The sequence below is a fragment of the Barbus barbus genome (genome assembly GCF_936440315.1).
Source record: "Barbus barbus genome assembly, chromosome: 48".
NCBI lineage: Eukaryota > Metazoa > Chordata > Actinopteri > Cypriniformes > Cyprinidae > Barbus > Barbus barbus.
Window position 1 is genome coordinate 24282849 of NC_136726.1, and position 21880 is coordinate 24304728.

At 41.1% G+C, this 21880-nt stretch overlaps 2 protein-coding genes across 4 annotated transcripts in view; both read right to left on the reverse strand.

Annotated features, from left to right (window-relative positions):
• The window catches only part of LOC306867050 (cingulin-like protein 1), a gene marked incomplete at its 5' end in the record, with an annotated part of 32899 nt that extends 20693 nt beyond the window's left edge, over positions 1-12206 (reverse strand). The window contains 10 exons of the mRNA XM_079412514.1: positions 3307-3411; positions 3493-3699; positions 3814-4026; positions 4107-4242; positions 7643-7791; positions 7861-7968; positions 9391-9478; positions 10532-10626; positions 10707-10803; positions 11734-12206. Coding sequence (XP_079268640.1) covers positions 3307-3411; positions 3493-3699; positions 3814-4026; positions 4107-4242; positions 7643-7791; positions 7861-7968; positions 9391-9478; positions 10532-10626; positions 10707-10803; positions 11734-12206 — 1671 coding nt within the window. The remainder of the gene's footprint in view (positions 1-3306; positions 3412-3492; positions 3700-3813; positions 4027-4106; positions 4243-7642; positions 7792-7860; positions 7969-9390; positions 9479-10531; positions 10627-10706; positions 10804-11733) is intronic.
• Positions 12207-13604: 1398 nt separating this feature from the next.
• The window catches only part of pus7 (pseudouridine synthase 7), a 33998-nt gene continuing 25722 nt past the window's right edge, over positions 13605-21880 (reverse strand). For 2 of the 3 annotated variants that reach the window (XM_079411618.1, XM_079411617.1), the window contains exons 13-16: positions 16245-16346; positions 15783-15912; positions 15608-15699; positions 14250-14755 (exon numbers count right to left, since the gene is read on the reverse strand). In XM_079411618.1, coding sequence (XP_079267744.1) covers positions 14619-14755; positions 15608-15699; positions 15783-15912; positions 16245-16346 — 461 coding nt within the window. In that variant the 3' untranslated portion in view covers positions 14250-14618. Of the gene's footprint in view, positions 14756-15607; positions 15700-15782; positions 15913-16244; positions 16347-21880 lie in introns of all 3 variants that reach the window. The other variant, XM_079411616.1, reaches the window with a different exon arrangement.

Here is a 21880-nt window from a genome sequence, read left to right on the forward strand (position 1 = left end):
TTAAACACCTTCTACGGCCGCTTCGATGGCAACGGCGGCGGCACGTCTCTACCGTCCAGCGCGTCAGGAAGCAGCAGGCAGAGCAGCGATGATCCTGTAATCACCGTGTCGGAGGATGAGGTTCGGAGGGCGCTAAAGAGAGTGAACGTCAGGAAAGCAGCCGGACCTGATGGGATAACCGGCCGTGTTCTGAGGTCCTGCGCTGATCAGCTTGCTGGTTTGTTCACGTCTATCTTTAATGAGTCCCTTGCTACCTCCGTGGTTCCCACCTCATTCAAAAATCCGTAATAATCCCTGTGCCTAAGAACAATAAACCCTCTTGCCTGAATGACTATCGCCCAGTTGCCCTCACATCTATAGTCATGAAGGTTTTTGAGAGACTTGTAAAGAGCCACATCTGCTCCTCCATCCCTGATACTTTGGACCCTCTTCAGTTTGCCTATCGCCCAAATAGATCTACGGACGATGCCATCTCTCACGTCCTCCACTCTTCCCTCACACACTTGGACAGCAACAATGGGAATTATGTAAGGCTGCTATTCATTGACTATAGCTCAGCTTTCAACACTATAGTCCCCATCAAGCTGGCTTCTAAACTCACAGACCTCGGCCTAAACTCCTCACTCTGTGACTGGATTCAAGACTTCCTCACCGGCAGACCTCAAGTGGTGAAAGTTGGCCAGTTCACCTCAAACTCCATCACCCTGAACGTAGGAGCCCCACAGGGCTGTGTCCTGAGTCCCCTGCTCTACTCTCTCTACACGCATGATTGCGTGTCCTCTCACAGCTCCACATCTATTATCAAATTCGCTGATGATACTGTGGTTCTGGGCCTCATCTCCAACAACGATGAGACCGCATACTTGGATGAGGTAGAGAGACTCACATCATGGTGCCAGGACAACTGTCTCTCTCTGAATGTGAGCAAAACTAAAGAGCTGATCATGGACTTTAGGAAGAGACTGCAGCAGCCCTACACTCCTCTTATGATCAGTGGGACCCCTGTGGAGAGGATGAGCAGCTTCAAGTACCTCGGTGTAAACATCTCCGAGAACCTGACTTGGACTACACACATCCAAACACAGGTTAAGAAAGCCAGGCAAAGACTGTACCATCTGCGACAGCTGAGGAAACTCAGGGTCTCACCAGCAATCCTGAAAACTTTCTATTCAGGGACCATAGAAAGTGTATTGACTCAGTGCATCTCAGTGTGGTAGGGAAACAGCTCCAATCAGGACTGCAAAGCACTACAGAGAGTTGTGCGCTTAGCTGAGCGCATCTCAGGGTCTGCTCTCCCCTCTCTGCAGGACATCTACCTCAAACGCTGCAAAAGTAGAGTTGTTAAAATCATCAAGGACTCTAATCACCCTGGTAACCATCTATTCACTTTGCTTCCATCTGGTAAGCGCTTCCGTAGCCTGATGACAAAAACTGAGAGACTTAGGAGGAGCTTCTTCCCCCAGGCCATCAGGCTCCTAAACTCTAACTCTGTGTCATAACATCACTTGACTCCATGTAAATATCACCATATCAATAAGCTATTCATAATTTGTTCTACCTCATATGCTGCTATTTAAATACCCTGTACACATTTTTTGCACATTCCTCTTATATTACTATTTAAGTCAACAACATACTGACCTGCACATTTATATTTTTTTATCTTTTATTTTATTCTTTTTATTTTTTTCTACTTTTCTTTTTCTTAATATTTGTCTATACAATTGCACTGTCCTTGGAGCGGACCTGACCTACATTTCACTGCTGGTTATACTCTGTATAATTGTGTATGTGACGAATAAAAATCTTGAATCTTGAATCTAGGTGGGTGTTTTTGTTCAACAGTCCAAAAGTAGTCAAATGAAGGAAAATTTCCTTACTTTAGCAAAGGAAAACTAGTCTCTTCTTGGCTTATATCGAAATCCTCCAACATTTTTCTTTACAAATCCTCTTTTTGCGTTTCTAACCGGGGTTTTGTTTTGTTCTCTATCTTATGCGTTCGCCACTAATCAATGGCGCGTGCACTATGCATACGTCCTACGTCATCTGCCTACGACAGTTAGCAGAAGTGAGAAAAAGGTGTTTATAACATTTTAAATATGGATATTTTTCTTACAAAAAAGCATCGATTTGCTACATGAGGCCTTTATTCACCCCCCAGATCCATGTGAGGCACGTTTTATTACACTTTATTTGACTACTTTTGGACTGTTGAACAAAAACACCCGTCTTCTCCCATTCTAACGCTTGGAAGAGCCAGGATAATTTTTAATATAACCTGATTGGTTTCATCTGAAAGAAGGGTGAGTAAAATATGAGCTAATTTTAATTTTTGGGTGAACTAACCCTTTAATGCATTGTGTTGCCTACTTGAGCATCAGTAAATGTTTTCACCTTATATAATAGCTATGTATGAGTCCCCCAATTGTCCTCCATCTGAAAAGATGGATCTCAAAATCATACAGTCACTGTTGGAAAGGGTTCAAATATGCAGAAAATTTTGGAAAACCAAAGAATGTGCAGGAGGATTTTTCTGAAGAACTGCTCAGGACCAACAAGGGACTCATGAACAACTATCACAACACAAAAAAAAAGTTGTGGATCATCCAGGAAATGACACACAGTATTAAGATTCAAGGGTATGTAAATTTTTGAATGGGGTCATTTTTATTTTTATTTATAATTTTGTCTTGTGGAGAATATATAAACATCTGTTATGTGAAATAGCTTATTCAGGACACTATTAAATAAACAATAACATGCCGTTTCCATGATCCCTTTTATTTGATTCAGATTATTAACATTTTGCATATTCTGCAAGGGGCATGTAAATTTATGAGCACAACTGTAAACGTGACGTGACTTTACTGGAGTGCTGATTGAAGAGCTGGTGTAAACATCACATCGCTGTAATCAGATGCTTTCTCACCACTATCATTTTTTGTGTGTGTTTATTTCTTTTTCAGATGAAAGCGCACACCATGTATTTTCATATTACACATCTAAACTCGTGTCATGTGTCTTCTATTGGATTGCATGAGGGCTGACTTATAGTCTTGTGCTACAGCGCCACACTTGTCAAACCGCATTATTCCAGGCCCTACACGGGTCAAACAACTACAGCAAATCAACAAATCAAACGATGACAACAAAAATATTTGTCAACGTCTTTTATTGTTGACGTTGTTGATAATGTCAAATAATTTCAGCCTTGAATGAATTCAATAAATCTAAAAAGCAGCTCTGGAGGTAGCAGTGATGTCATCATTCAGCTCAGAGACAGAGACAGACAGATGGACAGGTTACCTGTGTGTCCTCCAGGTGTCTCATCAGGGCTCGGTTGGCTCCACACATGTCCTCCTCCTGCTGCCTGACCTCCTGCAGCTCCTCCTCCAGATTCTGTTTCTCCATCTGATCATCAAGAAAAACGCCGGTACTGAAACTGGCACTGTTGACACTACAGGTTTAGCAGAGGATCATGCTGATTCTCACCGTCAGCTGCTCCACACACTCAGTGAGCAGTTTCTCCTGCTCCTGCTTCTGTTGGATGAGATGGTTAAGGGAGGAGATCTGATCCTCCAGACCACTGATCTTCTGCTGGAGATCTGCTTTAGTCTGCTTCAGCTCTGAAATCAGCGTCTGACCGGCTCCTTTGTCTGCCGCCACCGCCAGAACCTTCTGACCCAGCAGAGCCACACTCTGGAGCAGAGGAGGAGGACAAAGTCCAGTTAGCTTTATTTCTACAGCGTTACATACAACAGACTGTGAGTGAAATAAATGTTAACTAAAATGAAATACAATATAGAAACGTGCCTCTTTGGCCTCCTGCGTGGCTTCCCGGAGTCTGTGGCTCTCTTGCTGGTGCTCCTCCTGCAGCGCCTCCACGTCTCTGGTGTGAGCGGAGATCTCCTCCTCTAGGGCCCCCTGCAGGGCCGTCAGCTCCCTGTCCCGCCAGTGTAGCGCCTCCTCCTGCTCCTCCTGCACCCGCTGCAGAGCCTCGAACTCCCCGCGCAACTCACACAGATCCTGAGACGAATCACCTCACACGAATCATTCATGAAGAATGCAACCCGTCAGAGGGGTCATAGAGGGGTCAGAAGTCGTACCTGCAGCAGTCTGTCTCTCTCTCCGGTCTTGCAGCTCTTAGCGCTGTCTAACTCATCATGGATGTCAGACAGCTGCTGCTGCAGATCCCTCATGTCAGAACGATACTGATCACGAGCCCTTCTGGCCTGCAGGAGTCTGAACACACACACACACACATTAGAGACTACTGACATTAATTGATTTTGATGGCGTTGAAATTCTGCAGCAGAGTGATGATGTTTCTGATCATTATATATATACTCCATAAAGCTGTAAATTCTACTCCTTGTTACAAGTATGGTAGAACCATCACTTCTACCACAAAAGACTGCTTTGTAAGTAATCCTCCTGATTTATCTAAATTCCTCAGCATATCCAATAGTTCAGAACAACTAGATGATGTAACAGAAACTATTGACTCTCTCTTTTCTAGCACTTTAGATACGGTTGCTACTTTATGCTTAAGGAAGATCAAGGAAAAGAGTCCAACACCGTGGTATAATGAGCACACTCGGGCCCTAAAGAGAGCAGCCCGGAAAATGGAGCGCAGCATGAGAAAAACAAAATTAGATGTATTTCGTATTACTCTCTCCAACAGAAAAGCCTTAAAAACTGCTTACTTTATGTCTCTTTTAGACGAAAACAAACACACCACAAGTATTTATTCAATACAGTGGCTAAATTAACAAAAAATATAACATCAGCAGGTGCAGACATTACCCAGCAGCACAGTAGTAATGACTTCATGAACTACTTTACTTCCAAGATCAAAACTATTATAGATAAAATTGTAACCATGCAGCCATCAGATAGTGCACTATAGATCCCCTGAGGAACAATTCCACTCATTCTCTTCTATTGGAAATTAAGAATTGTATAAACCTGTTAAATCAGCTAAACCAACAACATGTATGTTAGACCCTATTCCATCTAAACTACTAAAAGATGTAACATTTGGACCAATCAGACACAGAAATATTTGTTATATTTAACAAATAATCTCTTATGCTCCCTCGCCTAACCAAAAGACCAACTATGAGGGTCTGTGGACCCTTCCCCCCCCCAAATGCATCTAACACCTAAGAAGGCAGAACAGGTCTCTGGTTCCATGGCAACCCAGAACAGGTCTCTGGTTCCATGGCAACCCATCTGATAACACTGGTTTTATTGCTCAAAGGAATGTGGGAACTCACTTCTTTGCCCCTTAGGAAAGAGAAATGGAATCTTCTCTAATTCATTCATAGGAAAACCTTTCTTTGAATGAACACATATCTTCAGGTCATTGTGTATATTATTACTGTTCTTGTATATGTTTTTGTGTATTGTACACCCTTTTATGCATGCTTATGATAGATCACTAGTTAATATCACTCTAGCTGTATCATGTTTGGTCTATCAATTCGTCTTCGGATGATCTAATTGAGAGTGAATATTACATGTTGACACCTATGCAACATATTAGTGTCTTACGAATCTTTAGAAGTTTGTGCATTAAACCAGCTGAATTACCTATGCAAATTACCATGTCCAGAGACAAAGGATCGTAAAATTTTCCCCACAAAAATCCAGGACTCCATTGGGTATTTGACACCCCAGAGGTGTGACCTCTATAGCAGATAAGCTCTCACTTCAGAGATGCCCAAGCAGTCTGTGGTTTTGTTAGATCCTAAGAGGATGTGAGCTAGAACGTTTTCTGGACCCTCTAAGTTTTTGTGCCAGGCCTTTGCGGCCTTGTCTTTCCATTCAACCAAGCTCCTTGGACCTCAGCATGATCTCTTTCTTAGCTCTTTTCCATTCAAAACTTGGAAGAACATTTCTACCTGGGAACATCTTTGGAATTCATCACTCTTCAACCCGGAAGAACGTGATCGGGAGTCCAAAACTTTGAAACCATTAAGACTTTCACCTGAGACTGCATTCCGGACACTCGACCCGACCAAAGGCAGTGCAAGTATAACATTTAACTAAATGAAAACAGAGTTTTAGTATAAGTTATAGACCCCATTATAAATGGCGCTGATGGTTTTACTCAGGTGGTTAAGACTTTCTCCATAACTGCATTCTCTGTTTTTTCTGATGGTTTCATCCATCAACGCTCATTAGCCTTTCCCATGTATGAGTGATTGTATGTTTGTTTGTTAGTTTGTTTATTTGTTAGACTAGTCTACATTAGTGTTTAGTTAATAAAAGTTGTGTGCACAAATTACATGAGTTTCTGATTCTGCCTTGCATATTAAATGCCCCTTTACGATTTTGACCCTTGCTACAATGCTCTAATACATTAATAGGAAAGTATTTTCTGTGGCCAAGGAAATACCCTTTCTTAGAGTTTATACGAACTTACACTGAATGTTCGCTGAACGGACAGATCAGCTGATGGCAATTTAATTCTGTGACAGTTATTACTGTCAGCCGATATAAATAATTGTAATGAATCATAATTAATCATAATTATTTATATACAATTCCCTTTTGAGCTTATAAATTGTTACAAAGAGGTGCTTCCAGAAGTAATAGATCATCTTCTGAATATTATTAACTCATCATTGTCATTAGGATATGTCCCCAAAACCTTCAAACTGGCTGTTATTAAGCCTCTCATTAAAAAACCACAACTTGACCCCAAAGAATTAATTAATTACAGCCCAATCTCGAATCTCCCTTTTGTGTCAAAGATACTAGAAAAGGTAGTATCCTCAAAATTATATTCAGGTTTTAGACCGTATCATAGTACTGAGACTGCTCTCATTAGAGTTAAAAATGACCTGCTTCTATCATCTGATCGTGGTTGTATCTCTTTATTAGTTCTACTGGATCTTAGTGCTGCGTTCGACACTATCGACCACAACATTCTTTTAAATAGACTAGAACACTTTGTTGGCATTAGTGGAAGTGCATTAGCATGGTTCAAATCGTACTTATCTGACCACCATCAATTTGTGGCAGTAAATGAAGAGGTATCATACCGATCACAAGTGCAGTATGGAGTACCTCAAGGCTCAGTACTAGGGCCGTTACTGTTCATGCTTTACATGTTACCCTTGGGAAATATCACGTATGTGTGTGTGTATGTGTGTATGTATGTGTGTGTGTGTATGTGTGTGTGTGTGTGTGTATGTGTGTGTGTGTGTGTGTGTGTGTATGTGTATGTGTGTGTGTGTGTGTGTGTGTGTGTGTGTATGTGTGTGTGTGTGTGTGTGTGTGTGTGTGTGTGTGTGTGCATGTTTATGTGGTTTATGAGGACACAAATTTGTATAATGACATGGGTATGACAGAGGTATTACAATATGAAGGTGGTTTATGAGGACACTGCCTATGTCCCCGTAATTCAAAAGGCTTAAAAAACATACTAAATGGTGTTTTTTTGAAAATCTAAAAATGCACAAAGTCTCCTGTGAGGGCTAAGTTTAGGTGTAGGGTTGGTGTAGGGCAATAGCACACACAGTTTGTTCAGTATAAAAACCATTACGCCTATGGAGAGTCCCCATAAACCACAAAAACCAACATGTGTGTGTGTGTGTGTGTGTGTGTGTGTGTGTGAGTGATCTCCACTCACTGATCCAGTGAGGTCTGCAGCTCTTTCTCCATGTCGGTGAGTTTGTGGCGGAGTGTGATCTGCTCCTGTTCGCTCCTCTCTAGCGCCTCCTGCAGTCTCCTCAGCTCGGCGTTCCTCTCCTCTTTCTCCTCAGACAAACTCTTGTTGTTCTGCAGAGACACAGATGACGTCAGACAGGACACAAACTGACTGATTGTGGTCATATCTGATCCAATCACCTGCTGGGCTTCCTGCAGCTGCTGCTGTAAGTGACTGACGTGTCTCTCTAGCGCCGCCCTTCTATCTTTAAGATCTTTCACCTCCTCCAGAGGAGCTGCAAACTCCAACTATTCAACACACAAATCAGTCAAACAGCAATTACTGGAACGACTCACAAAACAATAACCACACAACTAGCATACGGAGAGATTTAACACACTAGATTAAATAAATATGTATAATGAGACTTTAAAATATGTCAGATGACCCCAAATGATCCTGAATCACCCGGAGACTGAGAGCGTCCAGCGCCGAAACACTCCATCTAGAGAACAGTCAGTGACTCTGAGTCCAGACTGATGGAGAATCCTGACACACTTACACTGACATCAGCTGAGAAACAATGAGTGTTTACAGCAGAAACACAGAGATGATGACGCTCTCGCAGATCTGCACAGACTGCTATTGTTCTGATATACAGCTAGTTATAAAAACTACAGACTCACCCCAACACAAAACTACAAGAACTTTATTTACCACATTTTATACCAATTTCAGGTTTAGCTCACTTCTGAGTACACTTTTGTCCTTGAAATATGATGAAGTAGCTATAAACACTCAAACACAAATATAGCACACACACACACACACGTATATAACACAGAAACCTCACACACACACACACAATCATTTTTCAAACTAGATTGATTAACTTATAAACCAACTTGTGTAGAACTATAATGATGTCATAAAATGATATATCCAGGACCTTCATAATCAGTAAATAGTTTCTGAATTGATGACACATCTATTTCTCTCTGATGAGCCAACAGGACAAACAATTCCTCACATCGTAAATCGATTTATCAGAGGATTTCAGAACTGGATACAGAGCTAATAAAAGCTGGTTTAGATGAGTTCTTGTGATGGTGAGAAGTGAAGTTATTGTATGGCAAGCCGTTTTGACTTTTATTCCTTCACATGATATGAATTCTTGATATCAACAATTTAATTGTCACTAGTGATATATATATATATATATATAGAAAATATATTTCTGATATCAACAATGGCATAATGAAATAAAGTACAATGTATTTAATATATATTTATATATATTTAATTATGCTCATATTTATTGATTGCAATAATTCATTACATATTGATTTGCTTTAAGTTGTCTGCTTATTTCATTTCACATTTCATTTATTTTTTGCATTTTAAGGAGTATTTCATTTCCTTTTATATTTTACATAAATACAAAAACAAATGTATTTTATGCCTTATTTTTTATTCATGCTTACATTTAATCAAACTTAGTGCAATATGCCAATATGTTTTTAATGATTTCATTATATATTTATTTAATATAGTCTGTTAAATCCTTATCAGCAGTTGCTACAATGAAACTGTAGAAATGTGGTCTTTCAAAACAAGAAACAAACACTGTTTGCGAATACAGCTCCCATATTGAGTAAGAGCAGCGGTACCTTAATGTACTACAGCACTTTGATGGAAGCTCAGGGTTACCGTGGTAAATGTCTGCTCACCTCCTCCAGCGCTCTGAACTTCAACATGTGGATCTTGTCAAACATCAGCTCCACCCTCCGCCTGATAACGGCGTCACCCTCACAGGACCTGAGTGAAACCAGCCGCAGAGACACAGCTAAAGTCACAGCAGTCTGATCTGCATCAGTAAGTCACTTACACTCACTCCAAACCAGGTGAACAATAACTTCATTTGGTGACAGAAAGCTGGTATGACTTTGAATCACTGTTTCTGGAGCGTCAGCACATCTGTGTTTATTTCTTCTGAAGCAGAACAAATAAAGTCCTGCAGGTCTGGAGCAACATAAGGGTGAGTAAATAATGACAATCTAGCTGAACTACCAGTTTTAGATCAAACCGTCACTCTGGTTCCTCAGTATCAGGAATAAACTCAGTTCTCCCTCCGGTTCATCTGATGTGCGGAGATGGAAGACAAACAGAGTCTGAAGTGAATCTTCAGTCATCCAGCTGTACAAACACCTCGCTAAGAGAGGAACGAGGAGGAGCAGTGCTTTCTGGGACATTCCTCAGGAGATTGCAGGAACGCATGAGACATTTGTATCATAATATCTCATATATGGCATGTAGCGTAATTAGATGCCAGTGTTTCTGTCATAACTATGCAAAGCTTTTATTACAAAAACAGCATCATATCTACTAAACTATTTCTTGTTATGGTTTTAAATCTGTATTTAACCTCAGAATGACCTCAATGTAAAAAGCATTACATTTTAACCCTAACCCTAACATTAAATTATTATAATCCTATATAATCTTATAATCAAGCGATGAAGGATTCTGAAAGTCTGACAGTAATCAGTGTTGAGTAATACTGTAAGAGTAACCCTGCCTGCTTTACATGTTTCAATATTATTAACAGTTGAAAACATTAGAAATTTAGAAAAGTAATCAAATGTAATCAGTTACATTACATAACTGTGTAACCTACATTACATAGGGTAACTTGTAATCTCTAACCTATTACATTTCCAAAGTAACCTTCTCAACTCTAACTATACTACAGTATTTTATTAACACAGAACCCCATGTGTTTCTCATGCGCATATAGCAGACTCAGATTTCTGTAAGTGAAGCAGATGTGACGAAACACAGAGTCCTTTCCCTAAAGCAGTTGCTTCTCACCCGTCTTTCAGGTAGTTAACCATCACCAGTTTAGCGGTTTCCTCGTCAGGATGATCCGGAAGCTCTCGCTGTCCTTTCAGAAGATCAGGTGTGGCCTTAGAGACACAACGACTCGTGAATCAGTTCAGATGAATCAAACACATTCAAATGACTCCTGAGTGTTTGCTGTCTCTACCTGTCCACTGCCGTTCTCCTCTGTGACCTCTGACCTCTCCTGCTGCCCTGCAGATGTGACCTGTGACACCTCCGCTCCGATCCCGGTCCCATCCGACCTGGACGATAGAACCAGAGCGCAAATTATCGCGATATTATTTTGCTCGATAAAACGATCTGAAGAGTTCGATCAATTTTTCTTTGTGACTGAGCTATAGCATTTGTGCATAGTGAATTTAGATTATTGTGTTTCATACAAATACCTAAAAACAATAGTTTCTAGTTACATAGTTACAATTTTACCATGGTACTGAGGTGCTCTATATGTGGTTTTAACTCAACTCAAGCTACTGTCAAATGTGCATTTCTAAGAGACAAAAAATGCAATATGATCAATATTGCAGCCTGCACTGCAAACTGTGCTGAAGATGAGCATCATTAAAGTCAAGCAACATAAACCTGTTTCATGATTTGAAATAAATATCACTCATTAGAACAAGCAAAGGTACTAAGAAATTAATGATTTTTTTCTATTAATATATTCACTGGAAAAGTTTAAAGAATTAAAAAACATTAAGTGTTTGTCATTCCTGACCATAAAGAGTAGTTTAAAAGCACAATTAACAGTCTGTTTTCTACAACTTTCACTTAGGAGCAAAAATCTGCCTTTAAACCTAAAAGAAATTAAGATTTGATATTTATTGTGATAATTATCGATATCAACTGCCAATAGCCAATAATACATTGTATGGGTATTCATAAAATCATTAGGATATTAAGTAAAGATCATATTCCATGAAGATATTTAATAAATCTCCTACCGTAAATATATCAAAACTTAATTAGTAATATGCATTGCTAAGAACTTAATTTGAACAACTTTAAAGGAGATTTTCTCAATATTTAGATTTTTTTGCACCCTCAGATTCCAGATTTTCAAATATTGTCCGATCATAACAAACCATACATCAATGGAAAGATTATTAATGACACTTATGAGTGGTTTTGTGTTCCAGGGTCTCATATGGAGATCATTTCCTTGGCCCTACCTTGACTCCAGACTTCTGGAGCGCCTCTCGTCCTCGGCTCGGGCTCGGCTGCGAGGGGATCCGGTGTTGTGTGTCTCAGAGACGGATCCAGACGGCCGGAAGGGAAGGCTCTCCACTGACGGCTCCTGGACTCCGGGCCCCGGGATCCGGGCTCCCTTCAGTGTCACGGGCGAGGAAGAGCTGTGTCTGCTGAGGATCTCAGGACTCCTCTGCTGGACCGCCGGGGGTCTGAAGGCTCTGTGTGATCCATGGTGGTCCCGCCGAGGTCTTCGAGCACTGGAAGCACTGCCGCTCAAGCTGGACACAAACTCCTGCTGCTGAGGCTCCGTGAGGAAGACGTCTGGATACTCAGGTCTGCCCTGAGCGTTCAGGACCACATTCGGCCGCCCGGAGATGCTCTGGACCTGCACTCTGACCCCAAATGATTCTGAATCACCCGGAGACTGAGAGCGTCCAGCGCCGAAACACTCCATCTAGAGAACAGTCAGTGACTCTGAGTCCAGACTGATGGAGAATCCTGACACACTTACACTGACATCAGCTGAGAAACAATGAGTGTTTACAGCAGAAACACAGAGATGATGACGCTCTCGCAGATCTGCACAGACTGCTATTGTTCTGATATACAGCTAGTTATAAAAACTACAGACTCACCCCAACACAAAACTACAAGAACTTTATTTACCACATTTTATACCAATTTCAGGTTTAGCTCACTTCTGAGTACACTTTTGTCCTTGAAATATGATGAAGTAGCTATAAACACTCAAACACAAATATAGCACACACACACACACCTATATAACACAGAAACCTCACACACACACACACAATCATTTTTCAAACTAGATTGATTAACTTATAAACCAACTTGTGTAGAACTATAATGATGTCATAAAATGATATATCCAGGACCATCATAATCAGTAAATAGTTTCTGAATTGATGACACATCTATCTCTCTCTGATGAGCCAACAGGACAAACAATTCCTCACATCGTAAATCGATTTATCAGAGGATTTCAGAACTGGATACAGAGGTAATAAAAGCTGGTTTAGATGAGTTCTTGTGATGGTGAGAAGTGAAGTTATTGTATGGCAAGCCGTTTTGACTTTTATTCCTTCACATGATATGAATTCTTGATATCAACTATTTAATTGTCACTAGTGATATATATATATATATTGTTGATATCATAAATATATTTTCTATATATATATATATATATATATATAGAAAATATATTTATGATATCAACAATTGGGAGGGCAATTTCTGATATCACCAATTTTATTCTTGATATCAACAATTTAGTTCTTGATGTCAAGAATAAACATTTTTACTAGTAAGAATTGTATTTCTGATATGTGAAATTGGAATTTCAATTAGTAAGAAATTAATTCTTGCTATCAACAATTGATTTTGAATGGCAGCCTATGGTGACATTTAACTAGTGAAAATACAATTACAGTTGAACTAGTATTTTAACTAGTAAAAACTGAATTGTTGATATCAAGAATTCATATCCTGAGAATGAATAAAAGTCAAAACGGCTTGCCATAGTTATTGTGGATTAAAGTGATCTTACCGCTGCAGTCTTCAGTCAAAAACTCAGAACTTCAGCACAGAAACTCAGCGAGCAGATCAGAGAGACACGCCCCCGGCTCTGATTGGACACGAGTCAGACGAGTCCGCCTCAAACCCCGCCCCCGACTCTCTGGGGACCCGCCCCCACACACACTCGGGTTTGAACAACATGAGAGTGATGAAATGATGGCAGAACTGTGATTTACATTTAAAGATCTCAGTGCTGTCAAACATCAGAAACAAACTAACGAAATCATTTAATAAAAACAAAGCAATCGTGGCCATCAGAATATTAATTGTATTTATTAATTATCTTCACTGATTTTATTTGCACTCAGTCTACATTACACTTTCAATGAAACATTGGTTTGTAAAAGCTGTTTTATGTTGAGTTTTCGTTGCATTTACTAAGTTCTGAGCAGCATTTCGAGTGATTCACTGAATCACTTTGTGAGTAATCGGTTCATTTGATTCAAGAGTTTGATATAGATTCGTTTCTCCCATCACTGGGTAAAGCTGGGTTTCTAATATGTTTGGGCATATGAGTACATTATCAATTTAGGAGGGCATTAACCTTTTAGGAGGGCAACATTGTTTACGTTCAACACTTCATCTGATCAGAATAATTCACGTGATCGCTTGTCACAAGCATCAGGAGAACAGCCCATTTTCAATCTTTAATGCCTTTCCTAGATGTCTAGTCCAGAAAACTTGCTGACTATTTTTATGAGCAAAAATGCATAAAGTCCCATTTACTCTTAGAATGAGAAAGCAAAGCAAAATCAACAGCAAACGAACCCATCCACAGGGATGCATTGTTTCAGCTCGTCTGCTGAGTGGTGAATGTTTGCTCTGGGTGAAAACAGCCTTACGAGTGTGACTCCATATATTCTTTTAGAGGAGATGTCCCACAGATGTAGTAAATCATAGATGCATAAAGAAATCTGGCAGATTCATTTATTCAGATTCAAATTCTTTACACTAATTGAATATTCAGCAGGAATCAAATATTACAATAAATCATCGAATAGCAAAATGAATCTTATAAGAACCAGAATATGTTCATTTACTGCTCAATGTTCAGTTTATGCTAAAGCTCTGGAAATGTGTAAGAACTGTCTTTATACTTCAGCAGAGCTCTAAAAAATACTCATTAAAAAACAAACACTAAAACTGAAAGCTGTGATGTAGCTTCTTCACGGTGTCAAAATGACAAACATCAGTCAGTCAAGACTTTATCAGCGCTATAATGTGAGCAGATACAGCTGGTGGCAGCTCCAGAGCGTGTTTGTGACGGTCAGTTTAGCCAGCTGCTGTTGAGCCGAGTCTGATTCTTGATGCTGGTGTCCATCTTTAGCACTTCTCTGACGGCCATCGTGGCGTAGGTGGAGGACGGCAGAGAAAACTCCATCTTCAGGGCCCGAAACCTCCCCTCTGCGCACACACACACAAGCATATATATTCTATACATATAATACATACATATACACAAACATACATATACATATACATACATATATATATATATATATATATATATATATATATATACACACACACACACATACATACATACACACAGTCATTGCCAACAAAGGGTATATAACAAAGTATTGAGATGAACTTTTGTTATTGACCAAATACTTATTTTTCACCATAATTTTCAAATAAATTCTTTAAAAATCCTACAATGTGATTTCCTGGATTCTTTCCCCCCCATTCTGTCTCTCATAGTTGAAGTGTACCTATGATGAAAATTACAGGCCTCTCATCTTTATAAGTGGGAGAACTTGCACAATTGGTGGCTGACTAAATACTTTTTTGCCCCACTGTATATAGATATAAAAAATACACACACACAAAGTATATGTATAATACTTGTAATTAGCTTTATACACCACCTGGCCACTTGGTTTAAATTGGAAAATACTTCAGAAATTCTTCATTCTAATTGATGCAGCATGCAGCTGACCGATCCTATATTCTACGATGACAATGTCAAGATTCATTGGGAACAAATTGTGCAAGAATAATTCAGGGAGTTCACCACAGGGTCATGACCTTTAACCCCACTGACAATCCTTAGGGTGTGCTGTAGCAAAACAAGATTAATTCAACCCTTGATGGAAATAAATGTTATGGTGTTGTGTAAGGATCTGGAAACAATGCACACTGTGATCAAAGCTCTAGGCAGTCCACTGAAAAAGACTGATGTTTTTGGGCCAGGCAGTGAATAAACCAATAGTAGTCTATGGAATAAGCAGAGTAAATGTGTGTGTCTTGGACCTTTGAGATAGACCGGAGTCGGAGCGTTTTCTAGTTTCTCCACATCTGTGTGAACGAGAGGCACTCGTGGATCATCGTACTGGATCAGCTCCCTTTGGAGGAGAAAGATCAGATGAATGGGTCAGAACTGAAGCTGGAAGCGCAGGAGCAGAGCGAGTTACTGGAGCTCACTCACCAGCTGACGTCTCTGGGGCGAATGAGGATCCTCCTGTAAGCGCCGGCCAGAGAATAATCCCGAACCTTGTGCCTCATGTTATCGATGTCCAGGTCATCGGCACTCAGCATGTCTCTGTAACCTCGACCCACTGCAGGAGACGCACAAACAGCCAGAACACCAGTGAGGAATCAAACAGCACTGAGAGAAAACACACCTGAGCATCAGACGAGCAGAGCTGCTTCTTCAAACCTTCTCTGTTTCTCTTAACCTTTGTGCCACCAAAGCCCCATTAACCACAACTATATCCCACCCACCACCTTTAAAATATTTTAACGGGTAGATATTGCAAGGCTACAGAAATCTACGTTAGGCATTTAACCATTTTATGAATTTTCTAACTCTTCCAGGTCTAAAAAAATAAAAAAAATAAAATAAAAATCACACTTCCTCATATATCCAAGTTTCCCCAGAATGCCTTACCACTGTGAGTGGGATAAATGACGTCAAACCCCGGCAGCGGCATCACCACGTCATGAACGGAGTGTTTCTCTGCCTCATCAGCGGACAGAACATGAGCTGAGCCTGAAAAACATGGGAGATTCTGTCAGCATCACCACCACCACCATCAGCATTACACACACACACTCTCATTCTCATGCACACTCACTCACACACACATGCACTAACACACACGCACACTCACTCACTCACACGCGCGCGCATATGAGGTGTGATTTGTGCACTTTTTAGCGATCGCGAAGCAAACTGAGAGGTGAACTAACGTGTATACGCTCGCCAGTCGTCTGGCCAAAATCCCATAGTAATCATGCGTCAGACGTAAGATATGAGACGTTAGACGTCACGGTCACGTGTCGGAGCTGCGCTCAAAGTGCACGGCGACGTGGTGGCGACCAGAGCTGGGTAGATTACTTACTAATTGTAATCCGTTACTGATTCCAGATTACATGACAAAAATTGTAGTCAGTAACGTAATCTGTTACATTACACATTTTAGGTAATATAATCAGATTACTTTTAGATTACTTTTGATTTAACTCGTTTATCACATTGATTTAAATAGCATTATCTTGTACCATAATGATGTAAAAAATGCAAAGAGTAAGAACACTTGTTCCATTCATTGTAATTTACAACATGAAGCACATTAAACATTATATTAGTTTCCCAAACTAGGGTTTGTAAAGGAACTGCAGGTGGGTTCTGAGTTTAATGAAAAGCTGACAATTAATTAAATCATAAAAAAATAAAATTAAAATAAATCATTTTAAAACAAACTCCCTTTTTTTTATTTAAGTATTTATTTATTTGAACTCCCTTTCGAGGAAAGTCTCTTCACTTGGTGGCCATATTTGCAGCGCCTCCAGTCAGCTCATACAAGACAGTCTTAATGAACGGGAATCCTGAACTCTCAAACACTGCTCGCTGAACTCACATTGTGTCAAATCAGCAACAACATCTGAAATTAATTGCCCCATGAATGTTGATTAAATATTTTTATTTACCTGCATGCCATGTGATCATTAATCAAAGAAACCGTGAACATGCAAATGTGATACTTAATTATTGAAATATTTATTTTAAAATCTCAGGGGTACTTAAAGCAAATATATTTGGTGAATAAGGTTTAGATGACAAAACGTTTAGGAATGCCTGCATTACATGTATCTAAGAAATAACGTGAATATGTGCATTTTAATTAGTTATAATTAATAATACATGGTTAAAAAACCTACAGAGTAATAATTCAAATAAAAATGAATGTGTTCATCAGTAGTTGATGCAATGTTGAAACCCTTCTTAAACCTGAAATGATGTTTGTAAATCCAGTGGTCACCCGACTAATGACTGATCTCTGTGTGAATGTCCGCAAGACTGGACTATTTATACATATATAAGTGTATATTCGGCAGACTATTTTAGAAAGGAAAAATTTAAAGATGAAAAAGAGAAATTAGGGGGAATCAATGATTTCTGAATAATGTATTGCTATCGTGTGAATAATATGTAATCATGTAATCCATAAAAAAGTAACTGTAGTCTGATTACGAGTATTTTAAAATGTAATTTACTCTGATTACAAGTACTTAATTTTTGGAATCTGATTACGTAATCCAGATTACATGTAATCAGTTACTACCCAGCTCTGGTGGCGACGGAGCGGAGAAAGGATTTTTTTAACTTTGCGTCTGGATAACGTACGTGTGGATAAACGCCTGGATATTAGCTTAATACTTAGGCTAAATTCTATTATCTTTACTATTGTACTTTTTTCACTTGGGATATGATCACAACACACTGTTTTCATGCTTGTGTGGGTTGTACAACAGTGTCTACTATTAGTAATATATATCTCATTTCTATATGTTTATATATTTATTTATGTGTGTGTTTTAAGGTAATATTGCTGCCTAAAACATCAAGCATATATAGTCTGGAATAAATATGCAGCCTGCAGGGTAATGTACAACACATTTTCACATGAAAAAACATTGTCTTTCTGAAGCTCACTTAGGGTGTATTCACACCAGGAAAGTCCGTTAGTTCACTTGCTTTGGTCCGGACCAAATAGAATGTTTTTTTTGCGGTTCGCTTTCACACTGCCCTTTTTTCAAGTGAACCAGTAATTGTAAACAAAACCACACGTGTGCTAAGGTCATCAATTCATTGGACAGAAATTCTCAAGCAGGGAAAAGCAGGAAGTTCGATAACAGGCTAATCATGGAGATTTTTCATAGTGCAATTGTTATTATTTCACTGATTTTCTTTTATCAGCTACAAACGCAATATGCAGACACCTATGAACATCAGATGAGAATGTCATCTATACCATGTTGTAACAAGGATTTTGCGAAGACGAAGAAGTGCTGCAAGACGGTTCCGACGGAGAGAGCATGCTTTTATGTGCGCCTACCATGGCATACTGACAGTAGCACTGCGCAGAACACGGATCAGAAATAAAGAAAGCCAAAGTGAAACCTAAAAAAAACCGTGCATAGGAGAGCGATTGCAGGCTTTCGCACGTGTAAGCTAACTGCACGATCGCCCGAAAACACCACCCCCTGCTCAACGTGACAGAGTTCGTTTGGAACCGAACCGAGACCACCTCTTCAGCTGGGTCTCGGTTCGGTTGTTTGGTGCGCACCAGAGTGCGATGGCTGTATTCACACCTGCCCAAAAGATCCGCACCAAAGGGGGAAACCAACCAGAGTTTGTTTTAATCGAACCAAACAAGACAGGTGGGAATACACCCTTAGACATGTAGTGGAGTGTTTCCTAACCCTGAAGGCTCTACAGCATTGCACGTCTCCCTCCTTGGACTGCTTTATGTCTTGGAGTCTCCACTGAAGAGGTGATGAGCTGACGGAGATGTGATGATGAAGAGTGGAACATGTGTTGTGTTTGGTGTGCCTCCAGGAACAGGGTTGGGAAACAGTGAGGTTGCCTTTTTTATTCAGTAAAATACACTACCTACAAATGTCTGCAAATAAATATGACAATCATGATTTAAAGGGAGTTTACTATATGTAGAATGTAATGTCTCTCATCTTACATCAGGTGACCGTTAGTGTGCAAGCATACTGTAAGTGTAGTGTAAGTGTAAAATATTTGCCCCGTCACTCAAGTATGTTAATAACCCTTGAACCACAAGGGCCAGAAACAAAAGGATTGTTCCCCTGAATCATAGAACCAAGCTATTATTTGATTTCCTTTAGTCATAAAGGAATTTATGACTTTTTAATTTTGTGGCCAGCAGTTCCTTAATGATGTTACATTTAATGATGTGTAATCCGAATGGTTTAGCATTATAAAACGAGTGGTCATGTGTGAAATCAAGTGTAGCTACTGAATCTGCTGAACAGACACAAGCTGGCGCAGTAATTAAGCCTGCTTGTTAGACAATAGTCAATAGTGTATTGGTGACACCTAGGGGCCCACAAATAAATAAAGGCTTGGGCCGGCCCTGATCATGAGCATTGTAATGTTTTAAGTGGATGTCATAACATGTCAAACCTATAAAACCAAAGGATAGTACCTTCATGATGGCGAAAGCTGAAGAAAAATACAAACTGGAAAACAGAAGAGAACAAGCTCAGCCAACAGGCCAGCATATATTTATAGAGAGATATACAGGCATCTAGTGGCTACAAATGGGTATTACAGATAGTTTACCTTTACTTCTTTCCAGCAGATTATGGTCATTCACACATCACTGCAGTTTTTAAACAAAGAACATATTTCTATAACCTTTTTCAGTTAACTATCATTTTTACTTAATTTTGTTGATTTAATTTTTAGAAATAAAAATCGAGCCACATGTATTAATCCAGACGTTTATCCACGCATTTATTCACACGCACGATATCGATGTCATTGGTCACGGCAAGGTACGCGACGATCGACACGTTGATTGCTTAGTTTGCAAAGTAAATGCACAAATCACAACTCATAGCACTCTCACGCGCGCACACTCACTCACACACACACACTCACACACACACACACACACGCACTGACTCACACACACTCACTCACACACAAACACACACACACGCTCACTCGCACACACGCTCACTCGCACACACGCTCACTCGCACACACGCTCACTCGCACACACGCTCACTCGCACACGCTCTCACGCACACACACACGCTCACTCACACACGCTCACTCACACACGCTCACTCACACACGCTCACTCACACACACGCTCTCACGCACTCACACGCACTCACACACATGCTCTCACGCACTCACACACGCTCACTTGCTCTCACACACACGCTCACTCAAACACACGCTCACTCACTCACACACACGCACGCTCGCACGCACACACGCTCACTCGCACGCACGCTCGCTCACTCGCACACACGCTCACTCACTCGCACACACGCTCACTCACTCGCACACACGCTCACTCACACGCTCACTCACACGCTCACTCACTCACGCACGCTCTCACGCGCGCACACTCACTCACACACACACACTCACACACACACACGCACTGACTCACACACACTCACTCACACACACACACACACACACACACACACACGCTCACTCGCACACACGCTCACTCACACACACGCTCACTCACACACACGCTCACTCGCACACACGCTCACTCACACACACGCTCACTCACACACACGCTCACTCACACACGCTCACTCACACACGCTCACTCACACACACGCTCTCACGCACTCACACACGCTCACTTGCTCTCACACACACGCTCACTCAAACACACGCTCACTCACTCTCACACACACGCACGCTCGCTCGCACACACGCTCACTCGCACGCACACACGCTCACTCACTCGCACACACGCTCACTCACTCGCACACACGCTCACTCACTCGCACACACGCTCACTCACTCGCACACATGCTCACTCACTCGCACACACGCTCACTCACACGCTCACTCACTCACACACGCTCTCACACGCACACACTCACTCACTCGCACACGCTCACTCGCACACACACACGCTCACTCACTCACACACACGCTCACTCACTCACACACACGCTCACTCACACACGCTCACTCACACACACGCTCTCACGCACTCACACACGCTCACTTGCTCTCACACACACGCTCACTCAAACACACGCTCACTCACTCTCACACACACGCACGCTCGCTCGCACACACGCTCACTCGCACGCACACACGCTCACTCACTCGCACACACGCTCACTCGCACGCACACACGCTCACTCACTCGCACACACGCTCACTCACTCGCACACATGCTCACTCACTCGCACACACGCTCACTCACACGCTCACTCACTCACGCACGCTCTCACACGCACACACTCACTCACTCGCACACGCTCACTCGCACACACACACGCTCACTCACTCACACACACGCTCACTCACTCACACACACGCTCACTCACTCACACACACGCTCACTCACTCACACACACGCTCACTCACTCACACACACGCTCACTCACTCACACACATGCTCACTCACGCTCTCTCGCACTCACACACGCTCACTCACACTCTCACACACGCGCACTCACTCACACACGCGCACTCACTCACACACGCGCACTCAC